This window comes from Physeter macrocephalus, chromosome 2, assembly GCF_002837175.3.
Source record: "Physeter macrocephalus isolate SW-GA chromosome 2, ASM283717v5, whole genome shotgun sequence".
In the NCBI taxonomy this organism is placed as follows: domain Eukaryota; kingdom Metazoa; phylum Chordata; class Mammalia; order Artiodactyla; family Physeteridae; genus Physeter; species Physeter macrocephalus.
In genome coordinates this window covers 29,817,032-29,837,926 of record NC_041215.1, presented here as the reverse complement: position 1 = coordinate 29,837,926, position 20,895 = coordinate 29,817,032, and the positions used below count along the sequence as shown (strand labels likewise).

Sequence of the window (20,895 nt, the reverse complement as noted above, 5' to 3'; positions counted from 1 at the left end):
AAAGTGGAAGCTCTCTGAAAAGGTCAAAAAAGCTGTCCTTTTGGGTTTTTTATGGAGGCTTTGTTACGTAGTCATGATTGACTAAATCACTGGCCAATGGTGATTGACTCAGCTTCCAGCAGGGGGTGGGACTGAAAGTTGGTTCTCCTGACACCCAGCCCCCACCTTTGGGTGGGATCCCGAAAGTCACCTTCCCTGAAGTGTTTTCAGGAACCGAGGACAAGAGACCAAATATCATCCCATTGTTCAGGAAATTCCAAGAGTTTTGGGAGCTGTGAGCCAGGAACTGTGGATGAAGACCGAATATATATTTTTCCTACAAATCACAATAATGCAGTGGTAATGAGGCTTCACTGTAACTCTAGTTCATGTTTTAATAATTAGGTTACTTTTGAAAATGAAAATTTTAGTTTAAGCAAACATAACGTTAAAACAGTCACTTATGCCCCTTTACCCACCACCTCCCTCTGTAAGAACACCTTTCCCTTCTATATATGTTTTTGCAATTTGGCATTTGTATTAGTCTCTTGGGGTTGCTATAACAAAGTATCACAAATTGGGTGGCTTAAAACAACAGATATTTATTGTCCCACAGTTCTGGAGGCTAGAAGTCCAAAATCAGTGAGCTGGGTTGATTCCTTCTGAGGGCTGTGAGGGTGAATCTGTTCCATGCCTCTCTCTTAGCTTCTGGTAGCCCCAGGCATTCCTTGGCTTGTAGATGCATCACTTCAGTCCACCATCTTCGCCTGCTGTTCTCCTGTGTGTCTGTCTTCACACGGCCCTCTTCTTTTATAAGGACACTGGTCATATTGGATATGAGGCTCAGCCTACTCCAGTATGACCTCACCTTAATGAGTTACGTCTTCAACAACTGTATTTACAAATAAGGTCACATTCTGAGGTCCTGGGTGGGAGTTAGGACTTCAACATGTTTTTTTAGGGGGGACACAGTACAACCTGCAACAGCATTCATCTAAAAAATCAGAAATAAGCGAATTGGTACTAAAAACACAGCCCTTTTCCTCATGCATTATTGTCTCACAGTGGGGGGAAAACTGAGAGCAAAGGAGGAATAAGTGGGGTTGAGTCAGTCAGGAAAGGTCCTTCTGATGAGGTGGCATTTACATTGAGGAAGGCTAGGGAGGATCCAGTAAAGCAAGAATGTTTCAGGCTCGGGAACAACCTGTGTAAAGACCAGAAATAGCTCGACGTATTGGAAGAAGTGAAAGAGGGGCCAGTGTCACTGTTGTGTGGTGGCCCAGCGGGAGATGGGGTCTGGGGCCAAATCATGCAGGGACTTGCCTGCCATGATGATGAGTTCACTTCTTTAGGGGTTCTGGGGAGCCTTTGAAGAATTTTAAGCAGGGGAGACAGACTCAGATTTACATATTTAGAAGATCACTCCCGCTGCTATATGCCACATGGATTGAGGGGACCATACTGGTGGGGGGAAGACCAATTGGGAAGCTTTTCTGTTTTTCCAGTAGAGACTAGACAGTGGAGGCCTGGACCAGTGTGGCAGTAAGGGAGATGGAGAGAAATGGGGAAATTCAAGGTACGTTTTGGGGAAAGAGCTGAGAAGATTTGCTGATGGGTTAGCTAGAGAGTAGGGAAAGGAGGAGTCCTTTGCTGATGGCTTGAGTAACTCAGTGAATGATTGTATAATCGACTGAGATGGGGAAATCAGGTTTGGGGGTAGGTGTCAGATTTAAACTGCCACGTTCAGTTTGGGGTATGTTAAATGTTAACTGCCTGGTGATATCTAAGTAGAGAAGTTAAGTAGCCAACCCAGTTTCGACCTCAGGGCTGGAAATGTGTTTGAGAGAGTTGTCAGAGGAGCACTAACATTTCACGTTCTTAAAAAGGAGAGGAGCCTCGTAGAGATCTAGAAAAGGAGCAGTGCAGTAAGAGACAGCTGGAGAAAGGGGTGTCACAGAGGCAGAGAAGGATGAGCAAGTTCTTCAACCGCGTTGAGTGCTTCTGAGAAGTTGAGTGTGATCGTCCTTCACTGACATCAAAGTGATATGAAGATAAGGACAGAGACATGTTCAGTGGATCTGACTTCGTGCCGTTTTAACTGAGGGGTGAGTGTAAAGTCTCGTTTAGAATGGATTGAAGGGAGAATGGGAGGTGGGGAATTGGATCAGGCATGTGTAGGCAGCTCTCTTATTCTGGAGAGCAAACACACTGGCCCTCTGCTGGGGGCAGACACTGTCCTCCAAGGCTGTAGGCTATACAGACATCCTGGGAAAAGTTAGCCCAGAACAAAGGCCACTAGTGCCTCTGCTTATAAGATACGCAGAAACTCAGAGACTCATGGAAAATTGTCTTCCACTGAGAGCCACTCCTCATTTCTGCACCATATTCTGGTGAATTTTCCTATGGGTGTGCCACTTTCTCAGCCACTTTGGTGAATCTGACTGACGGGCTGGGACTAAGTCAATTCCGTGTGTCTCAGACAGCATTTAATTAGGGCTACTCTCAGTAAGACTCCAAGCAGCAGGACTAGGCCAACCTGCAGTAGTGACCTTAGCCACGCCCCCGGGGTCCTGAACAGATCTCAGAAGCCACCCGTGGGCCGTAGAAAACCAAGGACCTGGCTCTAAGTTTCTCTATTGACCTTCCCACTTGGTCTGAGGCATCAATCCAGGTGCAGCAGCTTGTGCTAGCCTCGGCACAGACCACCCTGGGCAAAAGGCAGAAGTTTAGAGTCTACCATCCATAATGACACTGGCAGTGAGGGCGAGGTGGTGTTACTTATCACTTTAGCTAAAGCTGGGGACAGATTTCATACCACCTTTTCTAATTGGATGACACATTGTGGGGAAAACTGCCCATAGGGTGCACTTAACCCTCCTGGAAGCTCTCCTGAGTAACCAAGGGCTGTTTTGGAGAGATTGCCACCATTGATCTAGTCGTTGGTCATGTGAGAGCTTACTCATGGTGTTTTCCGAAACACCTGCAGGTCTAAGATGCAAATAACAGTATTGTGGGGAGAGAGGCAAGTTAATACTGGAGCCCTCCTTCGCCACACACACACACAAAGACACAAAATCACAGGCTTGGAGGTGCTGGTGTGACCCTGGAAAGAAATTTCTTTACAGTTTACAATTGGGACCACATGGTTCAGAGCACACAGGTTGTCAGGGCCTCCAGTGTGACCCTTAGCCTGATAGTAGGCATTGGGGTTTTCACTTGGTTCACATTATTGCATTTAAACCTTGTTTTTGGAGGGACTGCCTGAGGGCAGGCAGGCAGGCAGGCAGGCAGTCTGTCTTGTCTGACTAGGCTGCCAGCTGAGTGTCGTTTGTCTGTAGCATGGCATGCTGAGCAGTGGCTGTGGGAATGGGGTGGAGAAGACATCTGGAAGTGTTGATAGGTGTTTTGTATGAGAGGTACAGGAGCTGGGGCAGATGTTCTGATACACTTGTTGGTGATGGTTATCATTGTGGTCAGAGCCATCTGTCAGGGGTGGCAAATTCAGGAGTCAGTTAAATTTAAGGTGCTTATACCAGTTTGGGGGAACCTTGTCAGGGTATTCTGCTTCATGAGAACTGCTCTGGGGCAATTCTGAAAGATAAAAGATAGTTAACGATGATCCTTCCCACCCCTATCTCCTGGGGGCACAAGTTCTTCTCTCCCTAGGTGGTGAGGTTATTTCCCTCCGTCCACCTCCACAAAAATGTGTGTGTCCCATTCCAGAAGCTATAACGTCACCTTTTTTTCTAATCAACTCCTATTCCCTGGAGGGAGTTTTTATAAAACTCATGGAGACCCATTAGGTCCCCCACTCTGGCCTGAAGCGTACTCCACCGATGTGATCTAGATCATTGTTAGTCCAGCAGGAGAATCCAGGAAGCTGAACCAGAGTTATGTTCAGATCCCCTAAGCCCCCTTTTGGCCGCCTTGCCACATGGAAGATGTACCAGTCAGGCTGGCTGGGGGTACCTGAAGGGGAAAGAAAGAAGCCTTATGCACAGGAACGGTCTGGGTGGAATCCCAGGATTTCACACTGGTCTCTATAACTGCCCTCCGCCCTCTTCCTCTTTGTCCTTATCAGTTCCCAGGGAACAGCAGAGAGAGGATGATCCCTTTCTGGGGATGGCTGTGTTCAGTGAACAAACTGCTGTTCTAAGGTGTGTGTTCCAGGGGGAGATGGGGGAGGTAGAGTGAGAACTCTTTTTTAGTTGACTTCTTAGGCGGCAGTTTCAGTGCTTAACAGTACCAAGTAGCTGTGGATGTTAGGGAGGTTTGGGAGGTCTACTGTGTTGGGAAGAAAGACATTTTCTTCTACTTTTCTGAGGATTGTTTCCACGATTCACAGCCCTTTAGAGAAGTGTCTTTAATCTGCCACTCTGTGGTTTTCTACGAGGTAGATCAAATAGCTGGGCCTTTGGCAACAGCTCAAGCGTAAGTAAAACGTAAGATTCGTCTATGGGAGTGTGAGCCCGAGCTATGGGGCAGCCTTCATTCTGCCACCGAGCAGAGGGAACACGTCTGCTTTTGGGTTTTCACAGCTGGAGCTCGGCCGAACAGTCACGGTAGGCCAGTGGGCACTGCTGGGTTTCAGCTTAGCCAAGCCATCTGTGAACTAGGCCCAGGCATTTAGGGGAACCTTGCTGTGAACAGAGGGTCCTGTTGAGTCAGTAACTTTGCTTCACGTGGTGGAGTGAAGAAGAAAGTTTCCCCCAAAGGGAAAGCTGCCGCTTTTCCAAATCAAACTGATATGCACATAGGGCTCAACTTGCTAAGTTGTTAAACATATCATTTCCATTTGATAAGGGAACCTGTTTGGTTCTTCCCGTCTTATTAGTCATTGAGCTGGAGTTGACTCACTCCCGAATGGGAATATTAGGCTGAAGAATCACAAGCTGTGTCAGGGGGGTGAGGAGCCCAAGACCAAAAGGGGCCTCTGGGTGGAGGCTGACTTCGCTTTGCTAGAGGCTCCAGTTTGCAGAATCATCAGCCACAGTGACTGGTACCTCAACGCGGTCGTCGGGTTGCAGGACCCAAAGGTAGAGATGTACCGCAGCTTGCTAGACCACTTTCAATGCAGCTGATTGGTTTGGGCGCCACTCAGGATGCTGCCTTGTAGGTTAAAAGACCAAGTAGAGTGTCCAATTGAGGACTTTATCAATCAGGTTCAACTGGAGAAGCAGCAGAACCGTAGAAGACAAAATATAGAACACACACACACACACACACACACACACACCACACATATCACACGAGGAACTGGCTTCCTCCATGGTGGGGACTGGCTAAGTAGGTTAGACATTCAGAGGCTGGGAGTCAGGAAGGGCCCACGAGGAGCAGACTGGACCCCACAGACCAGCCGAGGCTCATGGTCTCAAGCAGCGCTCAGGAGGGAGGACCCAGGGGAAGGGAGAGCAAGTGCAGACCCCGCTGTGATTTGGAGTCTCTGAGCTCAGGGACGCCTAAGTCCTCCTAAAGGGCTTCTAACAGATTAAGTCAGGCCCGCCCAGGAGAATCTCCCTTTTGATTAATTTAAGGTAAGCTGATTATGGACTTTAATTACATCTACAAAATGTGTATGCTACAAAGTACATGCAAAATACGCTTCTTCCTCTAACATTCAGGAGAAAATATCCCTTGTGGCTCAGAGTAACCAGAAGCATGCCGGAAAGGGCATTCTGGGGACTGTAGCTCCGCCTGGCCACACTGACACGTCACAGAGCCATCCCAGGCACACACTGTCTCCAGTACCCAAAGAGACCAGCGAGGTGCTAGGGTTCTTTTCTGGTGGTAGGAGGCTGAGGAGACAGCCCTTGTTCCTTGATGGCCAAAGGGATTGGGCATTATGAATCCACCCACATAATCCCAAGGAACTGTACTTGTTGAGTAGAGCCCTGGATTTAGCTGGTGGAGGTGTGATAACAGCCCAGGACCGCTGAGACTGAGGCCTCTGACTTGCCAACCAACAGGACATTTTTTATATGTTGAAAACTTTGAACATCAGTGGGTAGGGCAATTGTATGACATCCCAACCCACCCACTGATGACAAGCAGCAGGGGGGCTTCTCCCACTAGCATTTCTCTACCTATAGCTCTTCCCGATGGGGGAGAATCTCCTTTGGCACTGTAGAAAGGGAAGTATAAGGATATATATGCGTCATTTGTACAATCAGATGTAGAAACAACAACAGTACTTTGCATTGGCCTGAAGCATCCCATCTCCTCCCTCCTGTTAGTTTCCTTTCCCCGCTGTGAATCCTGTCCAGATCCCACTAGCTGAATCTGAGTACCTCCTCCTGCACAGGGCCAGGTAGGGCAGGCTTGGGTGCCTGTATCCACAGAGCCATAAACATTTGAGTCCCTCCTTTCCCTGAAGTTCCTCAGTATGCTTGGGTGCATAAGACCTTCAGTCTCTCTTGGGGACAGAGAGACCTCAGGCCACCCCTAATGCACCTCCTTAAAGCAGGAGAGTGATCAACAGCCACAGGACCTTTGGGCAGTTTGTTTCAATCCTACCTTTTGCTGCTCTTCCTCTAAAGGTTAATTAACTCTTACAACCCCACACCCACCACTTGGACAAGAACGTTTGCTTCTGGATCCCAGGGAATCTTCTCATATGCCCTAAACCCATGGGACCTTTGTCTTTTCTGTTCCAGAAAGCCATGTTTCTGCAGGCATCCCATCCTTGTCACACACTGTCAAGAACTGTGAAGAGTCTTGAGATTTTATCCTACTCGGAAGCTGACAAATCATTCTGTCACAGTTTGCTGGTCGCTGGCAGAAGACATGGAACTCCTGGGTCTGAGACAAAGGACTGTATTACAGCACAGCCAATAGCATGAGCTCCCTGTTTGTGTCATTTCCTCTTGCCCCGTGAGTCCACAGCTGTAGAACCCTGAGTTTAGCTAATCCAAATATTTTATAAAGAACTGCAAGCAGGGACTCCCCTGGTGGCCCAATGGTGAAGACTCCGCGCTTCCATTGCACGGGGCACGGGTTCGATCCCTGCTCGGGGAACTAAGATCCCGCATGCCACGTGGTGCAGTCAGTAAATAAATAAATAAATGTACTATTGAAAAGATAAGGTAGCAACACTTAAAAAAAAAAAAAAGAACTGCAAGCGAACCTGCCCAAGCTTAGCCCAGAGAGAGACGTTATTTTTATTATAGTGGACAACAAACCAACCTGCCCTTTATTCTGGAGGGAGAGAATATCTCTGTCTTCCTGGGTTGTTTGCTATACACACATCCTTGAAAAGATATCTGAGAGCTAGAGCAGCCAGCGCCTCTGCTCGCGAGACGTGCAGAAGCGTGAGAGCGCCATGGAGAATCGTCCCCCACACACACCGTACAAGGATTAACATTCTCACTGATGACCGTGTATCAGGAAAAATCGAGTTTACGTTCAGTATACCTCGTTTAAAACAAGAAGGAAAGTGCGTGAAATATTCTTTCCAAATGGTTAAGTCTCAAACCCTTTGGAAACCTCCACTGCCCAGAATAGTTAGTTCTCTGAGAGTCTTACCTGCCGTGAGCAGAGAAAACAGATTATGATTTTGTGTATTTGCCCCAAATTGAAGGTCACAAAGTCAGGTCTGTGGAATTGTAGGTGTTGATTTGTCAGTGGGTGGTGTACTCAGGGTGATCAGCAAGGGTTTATTTACTAGAATTGATTGACTGACTCTTCCTCAGGAAAGGCCAGCTGCTAATGTCATCTTGCAGTAAAGCAGTTATAGCATGGAGAAGTATTTGTGTGGTCGTCTGATTTAACTAATATTTGTTTTGCACCTCCTATGTTATCTTAAGCACCTAAGGTGTGAGACTTTATTTTTTTAACCTATCTTAAAAATGGCTGAGGTCAAAGACTTTAAAATCTTTCATAAGTTAATACATTGAAAATCTCTTTCTCAAAAGTTTTACGTCAGGGAAAGATGAATAAACTGAATTTTCTAATATAATAGGGTTTTTTAATAATTTTTTAAAAATTATTTATTTATTTATTTGGCTGCGTTGGGTCTTCGTTGCTGCACGAAGTTGCGGTGAGCAGGGGCGACTCTTCGTTGCAGTGCACGGGCTTCTCATTGCGGTGGCTTCTTTCATTGCAGAGCATGGGCTCTAGGCACGCGGGCTTCTGTAGTTGTGGCATGTGGGCTCAGTAGTTGTGGCTCGCGGGCTCTAGAGTGCAGGCTCAGTAGTTGTGGTGCACGGGCTTTGTTGCTCCGTGGCATGTGGGATCCTCCTGGACCAGGGCTTGAACCCATGTCCCCTGCATTGGCAGGCAGATTCGTAACCACTGCACCATGAGGGACGTCCCTATAGTAGGGTTTTGATATGAATTATACAACTAAACATTTGGAAGAAAAAGACCAAGAGGTTTGCAAATGTTTATTTGATCTTCACGTGGTCCTACTCTATAAATATATAGTTTCATTTCTTAAAAATTATGCTTTTGAAAAATTTTAAAGCAAATTTCTGTTAACTTTTTTCTTTTTATTATAATGACAAGCTTTTGGTATTTCATTGTTACCAAGGTCTATTTTTAGAATAAAATTTTGTTTTCCATTTAAAAGTTAAAAAAAAATTATGCTTTTGAAGTAGGCCAGAATAGATTAAAATGGAATTAACATTTTAGGCATAGTCTTAAATGTGACTTGATTATAATTTGTCATTCTTATGAACTTTAGTTACTAATTTGCCAAGGTTGTATTCTCTTTAAAAGGTGAACATTTCTCATTCACCTACTTAGCAGTGTGCTAGGTGCTCAGTATTTTTAAGAAGAGTAATAAAGAGAATGTAGGTTTTTTTCCTCTGTCTGGAGGTTTTTTCCCTCTCCCTTAAACAGCTTTTTAAGGGGTAAAATGACATATCTGGATGATATTTAGTAATGCGTATGTTTATTTACTCCAAAATCATTGTCAGAATCATTTACATATTGAATAATGATGAATCTTAGCAGAACTCTTCTTTTTCCTACTTTTATACCTGATCATCTATGCCAGTTTAGTTTCCTCATGTAAAAGAACAATAAACTGTATTTCTTCTTTTTATTGATTTGTTTCAAAAGGAAGGCAAATAGACTCTTTGCTCTGTAATATTAGTTCCTAAATCTAGAAGAAAATTAAGCATTTAGTGTGAGTAATATACATATATATTTTTGTATGTGGTTAGAACGTTAGTTTTTTGAGAGTTGTACCTTTTTCATATGGGTAAGACAAGGTTTAAAGCAAGCTTCATATATGACAGTTTTGATTTTACAGTACTTATATTTAGGGAGTAGATATAACTTTACAAAATATTGTAGTTTTTCAAAAGGATTCACCTTAGGAGTCTGTTAATTTTCAAGTTGCGTACACCCCTTCTCCTGCCTGCTGTGGAAAGGAAAGTCAGCCAGTGCACTCTTTTGTCTGGTGGTTGTAAAATCTTCTCCATGCTAACTGCCCGAGTGCTGAGTGCTTTTCTACACTTAAAGCTTCTAACTCTTAAGGACATTTTGGATTCTCTTCCATTCTCTGACAAAAAGGTCAAGAGCATGCTTTCTTCAAATACTGGAAAGCACTTTTTTTTCTTTTTGGTAATACAGTCAGTCCTCATTATTCACAGATTGTGTATTTGTGAATTCGCCTACTCACTAAAATTTACTTGTGAGTAAAAGCAATACTCAGGCACTTTCTTGGTCATTCCCCGATGCGCATTCCCAGTGACACATTTGAGTCAACAAAATTCACGTTACCAGCTGAGGTCAAACCAGGCAACTTGCAGCCGTCTTGTTTCAGCTCATATTGTAAACAGTTGTCTGCATTGTGCTTTATTTAATGCCATGCTTTTCGCATTTTTATGCTTGTTGGTGATGTCGCTGTTTAAAATGGCCCCCAAACGTAGTGCCATCTAGTGTTCCTAAGTGCAAGAGGGCTGTGTGTGCCTCTTTTGGCACCTAAATCCTAACCTAACTTTACCTAATCCGTGCATTAGGTAAGCTTTGTTCAGGCATGACTTGTAATACTGTTGGCTGTGAGTTCAGCGTTCACGAATCAACAATATATGTCAAATAAGGTGTCTTTAAACAGAAATGCACATAAAACAAGGTTATGTGTTTATTGGCTGATGAAAATGTTGTGGCTAGAGGAACCAGAGGCTCCCCAGAACCTGGCCCTGTATTTCCCTAGGAGCAGTGGTTCGGTATTCACGAATTCAGTGTTTACGAACACTTACAGACATTATCCACTGCGAGTAACCAGAATTGGCTGTAGTTACTTTTTTTGTTGTTTTTAGCTGAGAGAGGTCATCAGTCAGAGTATTTTATGCATTTGCATGTTTTGTGCTTATCATAATGCTGGGCTCTGAGCTTTTTGTTCAGCTCAGGAGCCACCCCCCACCAAGCTGGTTTACAGCTCTTTAGCTCAGAACTTTGCCTGGGGGAGAGGAGCCAGCTCGGAATGAGAGCTGTTAGGCTGTTAGGGAACCTGACTTGCAGCTCGTCTCGACTTTCCCTGACCATTCCATGCTGAATTTCCACCTTCCCTGTTCACGCTGCTGGATCCTGGGCCATAAAAAGCAGCTTCAACCTGACCTGTAAGGCTGGTCCAGGAGGGGAGGGTGCTGGACTACATCCATTCTTGGCTCTGATGATGCAGTGGTTACCTGTCAGGGACGTGGGAGCTCCATGTGAGGTCATTCCTGCATGGGTTTTGTGTTTGCTTGCTTTGTTTGTTTTTAAGAGTTTTGCTTTGCTTTGGATATGGGTTTTTCTTCATTATCCCAAACCAGCTGGGTAAAGTACCAGACAGAACAGGTTTTTTTAGGCAGGGAAGTTTAAAGACCTTCCTAAGCCCTAGGCACTGTTACTTTTCAGATCCCCACCCTACATTGTAAAAAATGGACCTATATCATGTATTAAATCTAACGTAAGTAGAGTTGAGTTGCTGTTGAAATGTTATGTGTTATAGGTAGTTACTTAAATGTTAATTTTGATTTTTAAAGGTTTTCATGTTCTGGAGCAATAAGGTTTTTCTTCAGGTCTCAAACATTTTCATGACCCTGGAAAACCTCATAGACCCTGGGTACTGTGTCTGTAGTGCAGGACTGATGTGTCAGGAGGAATTCCAGTGTTCCTCAGCCCTGCAGTTACCCAGACATTGATGGGGGCTCTGATATGCCTCATGACACACATGTTGCTGGGTTTACAAAAATAAACCATAAACAGATGACTGCAGTATGACATGGTCAGGTGCTGTGGGAGGACAGGGGGGTCTTTAGCTGAGCTGGGGCAGAGGAGGAGCTGACTGTGATGCTGTCCTGGAGCAGGTGGTCCCAGGCCGGGTTTTGGGGGCTGCCTGTGTGGTAAGGTGAAGAGGCGAGGGGCGCAGGGAGTTTGGGGAAGAGCTGGGGGTGGAAAGGTGTGGAAGAGGCTTGGAACAGCCTGCCACGTGTGGAAATCATGGGCAGTTGTTGCTGCTGGGCTGACGTGTGCAAAGTGGGTTGTGGTGGTGATGAATACCATCCCAGGGGTAGGGAGGGGCTGAGTATGGAAGGCCCTTCGTGCACCTTGGACAGGTGTAGACTCGTCCTGGGCATGTGACCTGCTCCCTAGGGCCCCTCACCGCTGAGTACTTGTCGGATTCAGTTGGTGTCCCTCAGTACGTATCAGGAGTATAACTAAGCTTCTGACCCTCTCTGTTCTGTACAGTGTTTGGTAAGTTCTGTTTTGTTTGCTTTGTTCAGTTAGCTCTTTTTTCTTCAAGGAAGTAGAAATACTTTAGCTTTAAAAATAACTTTTTGTTGCTGTATACCACATATATCAGAAAAGTGCAAATGTAAGTATACAGGGAAATTAGCCTAATTTCAAAACACATAATCATTATTAAAACATCAAGCAATATTAAAGATATATAAAACACGTAACAGGTAAGAGCTAATATTCACTAATATGTCATAGCCATCTTTTAAAGTTAGTATCCCTGGATCCATTTCACCCTTTAATGTCTGCAGGGGATTTTATTTTATGGCGTGACATATTTACTTAACTAGGTCTTCATTGATGAACATTTAGATGGATTCTAATTTTTATAAACTATTAGAAACACGTCAATGAAAAAATCTTCCTTGAATGTATATCTTTGTGCACTTATCTTCTCTTAAAATGATTTTACTATGAAAAATTTTAAGCATATAAAAAATTGAGTAGGAACTTCCCTGGCAGTCCAGTGGTTAAGACTTCGCCTTCCAACGCAGGGGGTGAGGGTTCGATCCCTGGTCCGGAAGCTAAGATCCCACATGCCTCACAGCCAAAAAACCAAAACATAAAACAGAAGCAATATTGTAACAAAATTCAATAAAGACTTAAAAAAAAAAAATGGCCACATCAAAAAAAAAAAAAATCTTAGGAAAAAAAAAAAAAAGAGAGTGTCATCGCCAAAAAAATTGAGTAGTATGATAAGGTCCCACATACACCCAGCTTCAGCAGTTACCAATGTTCTACAATTTTTTAAATAATCTACACATCCATAATTGTTTTTCCTCTGTCAGAGTATTTGAAAGCAAGTACCAGTCATAATACTGTTTCACCTATGTTCCTCAGTCTTTTAAGTTAAAGACTCAGAAGCATAATAATATTAAATAAACAGAGTTGATATTAATTCCTAATATCATCTAATATTATGCAAATAAGGATCCGTGCGAGGTCTAAACATTGGTTGATATATCTCTTTTAAGTCTCTTGGTTTATAACCTTCCTCTCCTTCTATATATCTCATGATAATTATTTGTTGAAGAAAACAAGTCATTTATTCAGTAGAATTTTCCACAGTCTGAACTTGGCTGATGACCTCCTTATGGTTTTATTTAACTTGTTCTTCCAGACACCATCATAGCCCATAAACCAGGAGTTAGATCCGGAGGCTTGATTCATTTGTTAAGTTTGATTACTAAGTTCAAGTGTTGTCAGCCGCTGCAGTATTCATTCTAAAGTTTCCCATCAATCTTTTACCTAATGGTTTTGACACCCCTTTATGATCATTGCCTGCATTCATTATTTCATTAGGGTTTTCAAAGTGATGGCTTTTAGCAACTTTTGAAGTAATTGTAGATTCACATGCAGTTGTAAGAAATAATACAGAGTGATCCTGTATGCCCTTCATCCAATTTTTCCCAAGGGTAACATCCTGCTTCAGTGTAGTCTGGTATCACATCCATGGAATTGATGTTGATACAATCCATGGACCATATTTAGATTTCACTGGTTTTACATCTTCTTATGTATGCATGTATGCACGTGCATGTGCATTTAGTTTTATGCAGTTTTATCACGTGTAGATAAATGTGGATAACACCATGGTCAAGAATCCGTTCCATCACAAGGATCTCTCATGCTACCCTTTTATAGCCACAGCCACCTCCTTCCCTCCCCGCTGACCTCCGGAACGCTGTTCTCCATTTCTATAATTTTGTCATTACAAGAGTGACATATAAATGGAACTACGCAGTATGTAATGTTCTGAGATTGGTTTTTTTTTTTCAGTTTAAATTCTCTTAAGATCCATCAAAATTGTTATGTGTATAACAGTTTATTCCTTTTTATTACTCAGTGTTTCATGATATGAATATACCACAGTTGGTTTAACCATTCACATGTTGAAGGACATTTGGGTTTCCAGTTTTGGGGTATTACATGTGAATATGCTATGAGCATTCATGTATAGGTTTTTGTTTGAACATAAGTTTTCATTTCTCTGGCATAAATACTCAAGAGTGTATTTGCTAGGTCTATGATAAGCACATGTTTAGTTGTATAAGAAACTGCCATTCTTTTCCAGAGTGGCTATACGGTTTTGCATTCGCATCAGCAATGAATGAAAGATCTAGTTTCTCTGCACCCTCACCAACATTTGATGTTATCACTGTATTATTTTAGCCATTTTGATAAATATGTAAATCATGATTTTTAAATTCTATCATTCCTTCAGTGCTTTTTAGCTGTAATTCTTCTATAAAGAACTTTTTCATCAGCCATTTGGTAACTTTGAAATACAGTCTGTATAAGAATTTGATTATTTTTCTTATTTTCAATGCCCACCTCCCCACCTTGGTAAGCCAGTTTTCAGAAGAACAAATAAGTGCCCTTTTAGCTTCCAGAGTGACTAATTGGCTTTTTAAACCATATCATTATAAACACATGGATTTAAAAAATATTTGATGTGATTATCTTCCAGGTAAATTAGTAGAAGAGAAATTGCCACGTCGAAGGGTAGGCAAATTTAAAATTTTGATATAGATTACCCCACTCCTCTCCAGAAAGGCTGTATCATTTTATGTTCTTAGCAAGAGTATATAAAATATTTATTTTTCTATACCCTTGCCAACACCGGTGTGGCCAGTTTTTAATTTAAAAATATTCTACCAATCTGATGGCAACTGGATATCTTAGTATTTCTATTTTCAGTTCTTTAGTTACTAGTAAAGTTGATCATCTTTTCACGTTATTGACTTCTTAACAATTTAGCCAATTGCCTATTAATTACCTTTACCTATGTTTCTATTAAGATACTGATTTTTAAAATGTTTTTTGTTGTTTTATCTGTCATCCTTTTCCTTGATGGTTGCTGATTTTTATTTGTTTAGAAAGGTCTTTCCTTAAGATTATAAAATTTTATACCCATTTTTTGATGCCTTCCTGTGATTTTACAGTTTAGTTTAAATATTTGTTCCACATATGGTTTATTTTGTGTAAGGTATGAAGTAAGAATCCAGCATTACCTGTTTCCAAATGTCTGACCAGTTTAATACAGATTGGAAAAGAAGAAGTAAAACTGTCACTGTTTGCAGATGACATGATACTATACATAGAAAATCCTAAAGATGCCACCAGAAAACTACTAGAACTAATCAGTGAATTTGGTAATGTTGCAGGGTACAAAATTAATGCACAGAAATCTCTGGCATTCCTATACACTAACAATGAAAAATCAGAGAAATTAAGGAAACAATTCCATTTACCATTGCAACAAAAAGAATAAAATACCTAGGAATAAACCTACCTAAGGAGGTGAAGGACTTGTACTCAGAAAACTATAAAACACTGATGAAATAAAAAAAGACATAAACAGATAAACAAATATACCATGTTCTTGGATTGGAAGAATCAATATTGTGAAAATGACTATACTACCCAATGCAATCTACAGATTCAGTGCAATCCCTATCAAACTACCAATGACATTCTTCACAGAATTAGAACAAAACATTTTACAATTTGTATGGAAACAGAAAAGACCCCAAATAGCCAAAGCAATCTTGAGAAAGAAAAATGGAGCCGGAGGAATCAGGCTCCCCAACTTCAAACTATACTACAAACTACAGTAATCAAGACAGTATGGTACTGGTGCAGAAACAGAAGTATAGGTCAGTGGTACAGGATAGAAAGCCCAGAGATAAACCCATGCACATATGGTCACCTAATTTATAACAAAGGAGGCAAGAACATACAATGGAGAAAAGACAGCCTCTGCAATAAGTGGTGCTGGGAAAACTGGACAGCTACATGTAAAAGAATGAAATTAGAACACTACCTAAACCATATAAGAAAATAAACTCCAAATAGATTAAAGACCTAAATGTAAGACCGGACACTATAAAACTCTTAGAGGAAAATGTAGAAAGAACATGCTTAGACATAAACCAGAGCAAGATCTTTTTTGACCCACCTCCTGGAGTAATGAAAATAGAAACAAAAATAAACAAATGGGACCTAATAAAGCTTAAAAGCTTTTGCACAGCAAAGGAAACCATAAACAAGATGAAAAGACAACCCTCAGAATGGGAGAAAATATTTGCAAATGAAACAACGGACAAAAGGATTAATCTCCAAAATATACAAACAACTAATGGAGCTCATTATCCAAAAAACAAACAACCCAATTGAAAAATGGGCAGAAGACCTAAACAGACATTTCACCAAAGAAGACATACAGATGGTCAAGAGGCACATGAAAAGATGCTGAACATCACTAATTATTAGAGAAATGCAAATCAAAACTACGATGAGGTGTCACCTCACACCGGTCAGAGTGGCCATCATCAAAACATCTAGAAACAATAAATGCTGGAGAGGGTGTGGTGAAAAGGGAACCCTCCTCCACTGTTGATGGGAATGTAAATTGATAACAGCCGCTATGGAGAACAGTATGGAGGTTCCTTAAAAAACTAAAAATAGAACTGCCATATGATCCAGCAATCCCACTACTGGGCATATCCTCTGAGAAAACCATAATTCAGAAAGAGACATGTACCACAATGTTCATTGCAGCACTATTTACAGTAGCCGTGGAAGCAACCTAAGTGTCCATCAACAGTTGAATGGATAGAGATGTGGCACGTATGTACAATGGACTATTACTCAGCCAAAAAAGAAACGAAATTAAGTTATTTGTAGTGAGGTGGATGGACCTAGAGTCTGTCATACAGAGTGAAGTAAGTCAGAAAGAGAAAAACACTGTGTGCTAACACACGTGTATGGAATCTAAAAAAAATGGTACCGATGAACCTAGGGGAAGGGCAGGAATAAAGACGCAGACATAGAGAATGAACTTGAGGACACGGGTGGGGAGGGAAGCTGGGGTGAAGTGAGAGTAGCAATGACATATATCCACTACCAAATGTAAAATAGATAGCTAGTGGGAAGCAGCAGCATAGCACAGGGAGATCAGCTCGGTGCTTTGCGGAGACCTAGAGGGGTGGGGTAGGAAGGGTAAGAGGGAGGCTCAAGAGGGAGGGGTTGTGGGAATATATGTATGCATATGGCTGATTCAGTTTGTTGTACAACAGAAACTAGCACTTATACTCCAGTAAAGCAATTATACTCCAGTAAAGATGTATTAAAAAAAAAAATGTCTGACCAGTTTTCCCAATGCCATTGATTAAATAAACTATCTTTTCCCCACAAATGTGAAATGCCATTTTTATACTAAATTCTCGAATCTTGAGTCTATTTCTGAGTTTTCTATTGTGTTCTACTGATTTGTCAGTCTTCAGTGTCACAGCTTAAATTACTATAGATTGATTGTCCTTTAACATTTCTGTTATTGCATTTTGTAAATATATGAACATCATACTAGCTTATTCATGTATTACTATTATATATCTCACTGTTGTTACTTTGTAGTGTGTTTTAATAATTGTTGCTGCTGATCTCTTTTTTTTCTTTTATGACTTTGCTAAGTTCACAAACATTTTCATCCAGATTAGAAGTATTTGTGATAAATCCAGACCACCATTTTATATTTTGATTGGGATTTTATTTAATTTATATTTTAATTTAGGGAGAATTGATTTCTTTACAACTTTGAGCTTTCATCATTAAGAACATGGTCTATCATTTCATTTATTCAGATCTTTTTTCATGTCCTTGAATATTTTTTGTTAATTTACCCCTGAATTATTGCTTTTGGTTTCTCTGTCCCTTCATTTGAGGAATGTGTTTTAAACTTGATCAGATTCATTTTTTAAAAATAGGTCAAGCCTTCTGGGAAGATGTCACATTTATAGTTTGTAATACTGGCTTTCCAAGCTGTCTCTACAGTATGTCTGGCTCCCTAAACTAACAAGCTGTATTTCCAACAGTCCTTGAGGCAAATTAAATAATGGCTTCATTCTGATAGTAGCTAATATGGTTTAGTTACTGCGTATAAATTACAACAAATTTCTGATGAAGATGACCATATGTTGTTGACCAAAATTAGATATTAATGCAAATTTGGAGTTTTAAATTGAAAACTTCAACTATTTAAGTACAATAGATGGGCAGCTTTTTATTAAGTGAAAAAAACAAACCTACAATTAGAAAAGTTTCATAAGGCATGCATGTGCTAGCTTCCCCATCCTCCTTGGTTAGACCATTTATATCATTTATTTCATTGTACCTGGGAATCTTGTATCTTTATCTGCTGCCTACATGAGCTGTCTTTATGCCCAAACCTATTTAATCCCAAGTAGACTGTAGATAAAAGCAGCTACTATTTATTGAGATCCAGCTGTGTGAGATCCAACTATGTGTTGGGGCTAAGAAGTAGAGTCAATAATTAAGTTAGATCTGTCCAGCTCTAAACTCTTTGGGAACTTGGACTGCATTACAGGGCTTCCCAGCATGTTTGGATGTATGTGTGTGGTGTGCTTTGGAGGGCTTCTTTGTTGTTTTGGGGGCTTGGTGAGAGGAGGAAGAAGTTGGTCATAATTTTCACAAACCTGTTAACCCTGCTTCTAAAATATGGAATCTTTTATAATATCCCTTTCTTAAGAGAGATTCTTTATTAAGTACCTCAGTATATTTTAAATTGTAAATGTCTTGCTGAACTGCCATTATTTGGTAGATTCTAGGGTCAGAATTTTTGGGAAGCACTGTAAAACCAGATTTAATAACAGATAGTGAATTTTTTTGGAAATTTTTATGTTCATATCTTTGTCCACTTTTCTGATATGTTTTACATTTTCATTGTTGGTTTGTAAGGGTTTTTTGTTTTGTTTGTTTTGTTTGTTTTTTGGTCATGTTTAAACACATAAAGAATGCAAATAAATAAAAAAGATTATTTTACCTATTGATGTGGATAAAAGTAATAATAATTTTTCTATTATAATACCTAGTGTTTGCAAGGAATATACTGTTCATGGGAAAACTGATGTACACCTCTGCAGAGCAATTTGGCAGTATCAAAAAATCTAACAAATATGCTTCTTCATCTTGAGCCCAGGTTTTCTACTTCTCATGAGTCATTTCTCATGTATGTATATCAAAGCCTTTCTCATGGGTGATATATTTGAAAATAAGCTAAATGTCCAATAATGAGATGTTGGAGGTAAGAAGTATGGAATGTTGTACAGACCTTAAAATCATTGAAGAAAAATATTTAATACATGGGAAAGTGTGCATAAGAAGTTAATTTAAAAGGCAGATTATAAAGAGCTTGTACCGTATGCTCCTAATTAAAAAAATTTTGTATATATAAGTGAAAGAAAGTATGTAGACTTTGGATTCTAAATCAAACAAGTTAACTGTAAAAAGACATTTTGGAGACAGAGAAAATCAAACATGGACTAAGTATTAGATGAAACTGAGTATTTGCTATTAGTTTTGTTAGGTATGATAATGACATTTTAGTTTTTTTTTTTAAGTGTTCAGTGTTAGAGACACATACTGAAGTGTTATAGGGTGAAATTATATGAAATCTGGAATTTGCTGCACAATACTCAAAAATAAAGGAATTAGATAAAACAACAACAAAAAATAACAAATAGTGTGGTAGCTAATAATGGAATTATCAGAAGATTTAATTTAATAATGGAATTATCAAAAGATTTAATTTAGAGGGAAAATACTATTTTTAGTTCCTTAAAAACCACTTGTTTAATTATAAACAGTATACTAATTATAATTGCAAATTATTTTATGCATTAAAACAGCTGAACCTTTGCTTTTCATGCATAATATGCTGTATATTCTCTCAAACTTAATAAAATATTTGTGTAAGCATTCTATGATTCAGAGAGACTTTCTAGGCCAAATTAGTGTGGCTTATTTGTGTATATTATGAAGTATTCCAGACACACTAAAAGGCTTAAAGAATAGTAAATATTATCCCTATACCTAAATAGTATCCCTATACCTAACATCCTACTTAAGATATAAAATGCAACCAGTATAATTGAAACACGGTTTTACTTCTCCCTAATTGCATAATCCTTTCTTTGCCTCAGAAAGAACAATTAATCATCTCCTTTTAAACATAATAAAAGCTATGCTTTTGACCTTTATGTAAATGGTAGTGTATTCTGATGCTTTTGCGGCTTGATTTTTTTCCATTCGTCTTACTGTCTCTGAGATTTCATCTGTGTTGATGTGCATAGTTCAGGTTCATTCATTTTCACTGCTTGAACTAATTTCAATTGTATGAAAATGTCATAATGATCTGTCCTCCTGCTGATGAACATTTAGTTGTTTCCAGTTTTTGCAATTAACAAATGATGTTACTATTAATGTTCTTTTACAGTTCTCCTTGTGCCATGTGTGAGAGAGTCCCCAGGACACCTACCTATGAATGAAATTGTTGGATTGAAAGGTATGTGAATCTTCAGCTTTACTAGATACTGCTAAATTGTCTCCAAAAGTAGAACCTGTTTGGATGCCAGCCTTAACTGGTTCTGCACCCTTGCCAACACTAGGTATTGTCAGACTTTTTCATTTTTCAGTTTGATGAGTAATATATCTCATTGTTATTTTGAATTTCACTGATTACTGGTGAGGTTGGACATCTTTTCTTTATGTTATTAGTATTACAGGTTTTTTTTCTTTGGAATTTTATTTTTAATATAGCAGGTTCTTATTAGTTATCTGTTTTATACATATTAGTGTCTACATGTCAATCCCAATCTCCCAGTTCATCCCACCTCCACCCCCGCTCCCCCCGCACCCTGCTCCCTGCTTTCCCCTCATTACGGGTATTTTTTTTAGTACTTGCATATGGCTGTAAGTTGTATGCAAAGTTGAAAGCACGAAGTAGTTGCTACTAGTTAGAAATATACCATAATTTTATTTTTAAAACATTGGCAACTTTGCAGATTTTTTGGAGGAAATAGTTTGGGATGAGTTTTTGAACAGTGCATTAGAGAGAGCATGGGATTTGGAATTAAATTGGTGCTTGAATCCTGGCTTCATTTTTTATCAGCTGTATGACCTTGGGCAATTAGTGCAATCTCTCTTGAGTCTTTCCTCATCCTTAAATGAGTATAATACCTCCTGGTTTGATGATAGAATTAAATCTGTAACAGTTTTTGCCTGGTCATCAAAGAAACACGTGGTCTTGTGTTATCCTGATGGCAGATAATGCATTTTCTGTTGACTAATTCTGGATGCTTTTCGTCGAGTGCTGCTTTCAGTTGG

The 20,895-nt window shown here is 40.3% G+C and overlaps 1 protein-coding gene across 9 annotated transcripts in view; it reads left to right on the top strand.

Moving 5' to 3' along the window:
- Nucleotides 1-20,895, top strand: part of C2H2orf76 (chromosome 2 C2orf76 homolog) — a 91,174-nt gene that overhangs the window by 11,192 nt on the left and 59,087 nt on the right. For 3 of the 9 annotated variants that reach the window (XM_055087242.1, XM_055087259.1, XM_028501125.2), the window contains exons 2-4: nucleotides 1,485-1,555; nucleotides 1,866-2,084; nucleotides 20,006-20,074. Coding sequence is in view for 2 of the 9 variants with exons in the window: in XM_028501152.2 (XP_028356953.1) it covers nucleotides 6,763-6,775; nucleotides 20,006-20,074 (82 nt within the window). In the remaining 7 variants the exon portion in view is untranslated. Of the gene's footprint in view, nucleotides 1-1,484; nucleotides 1,556-1,668; nucleotides 2,085-6,632; nucleotides 6,850-20,005; nucleotides 20,075-20,895 lie in introns of those variants that run through there. The other 6 variants (XM_055087247.1, XM_028501152.2, XM_024115040.3 and 3 more) reach the window with 4 other exon arrangements.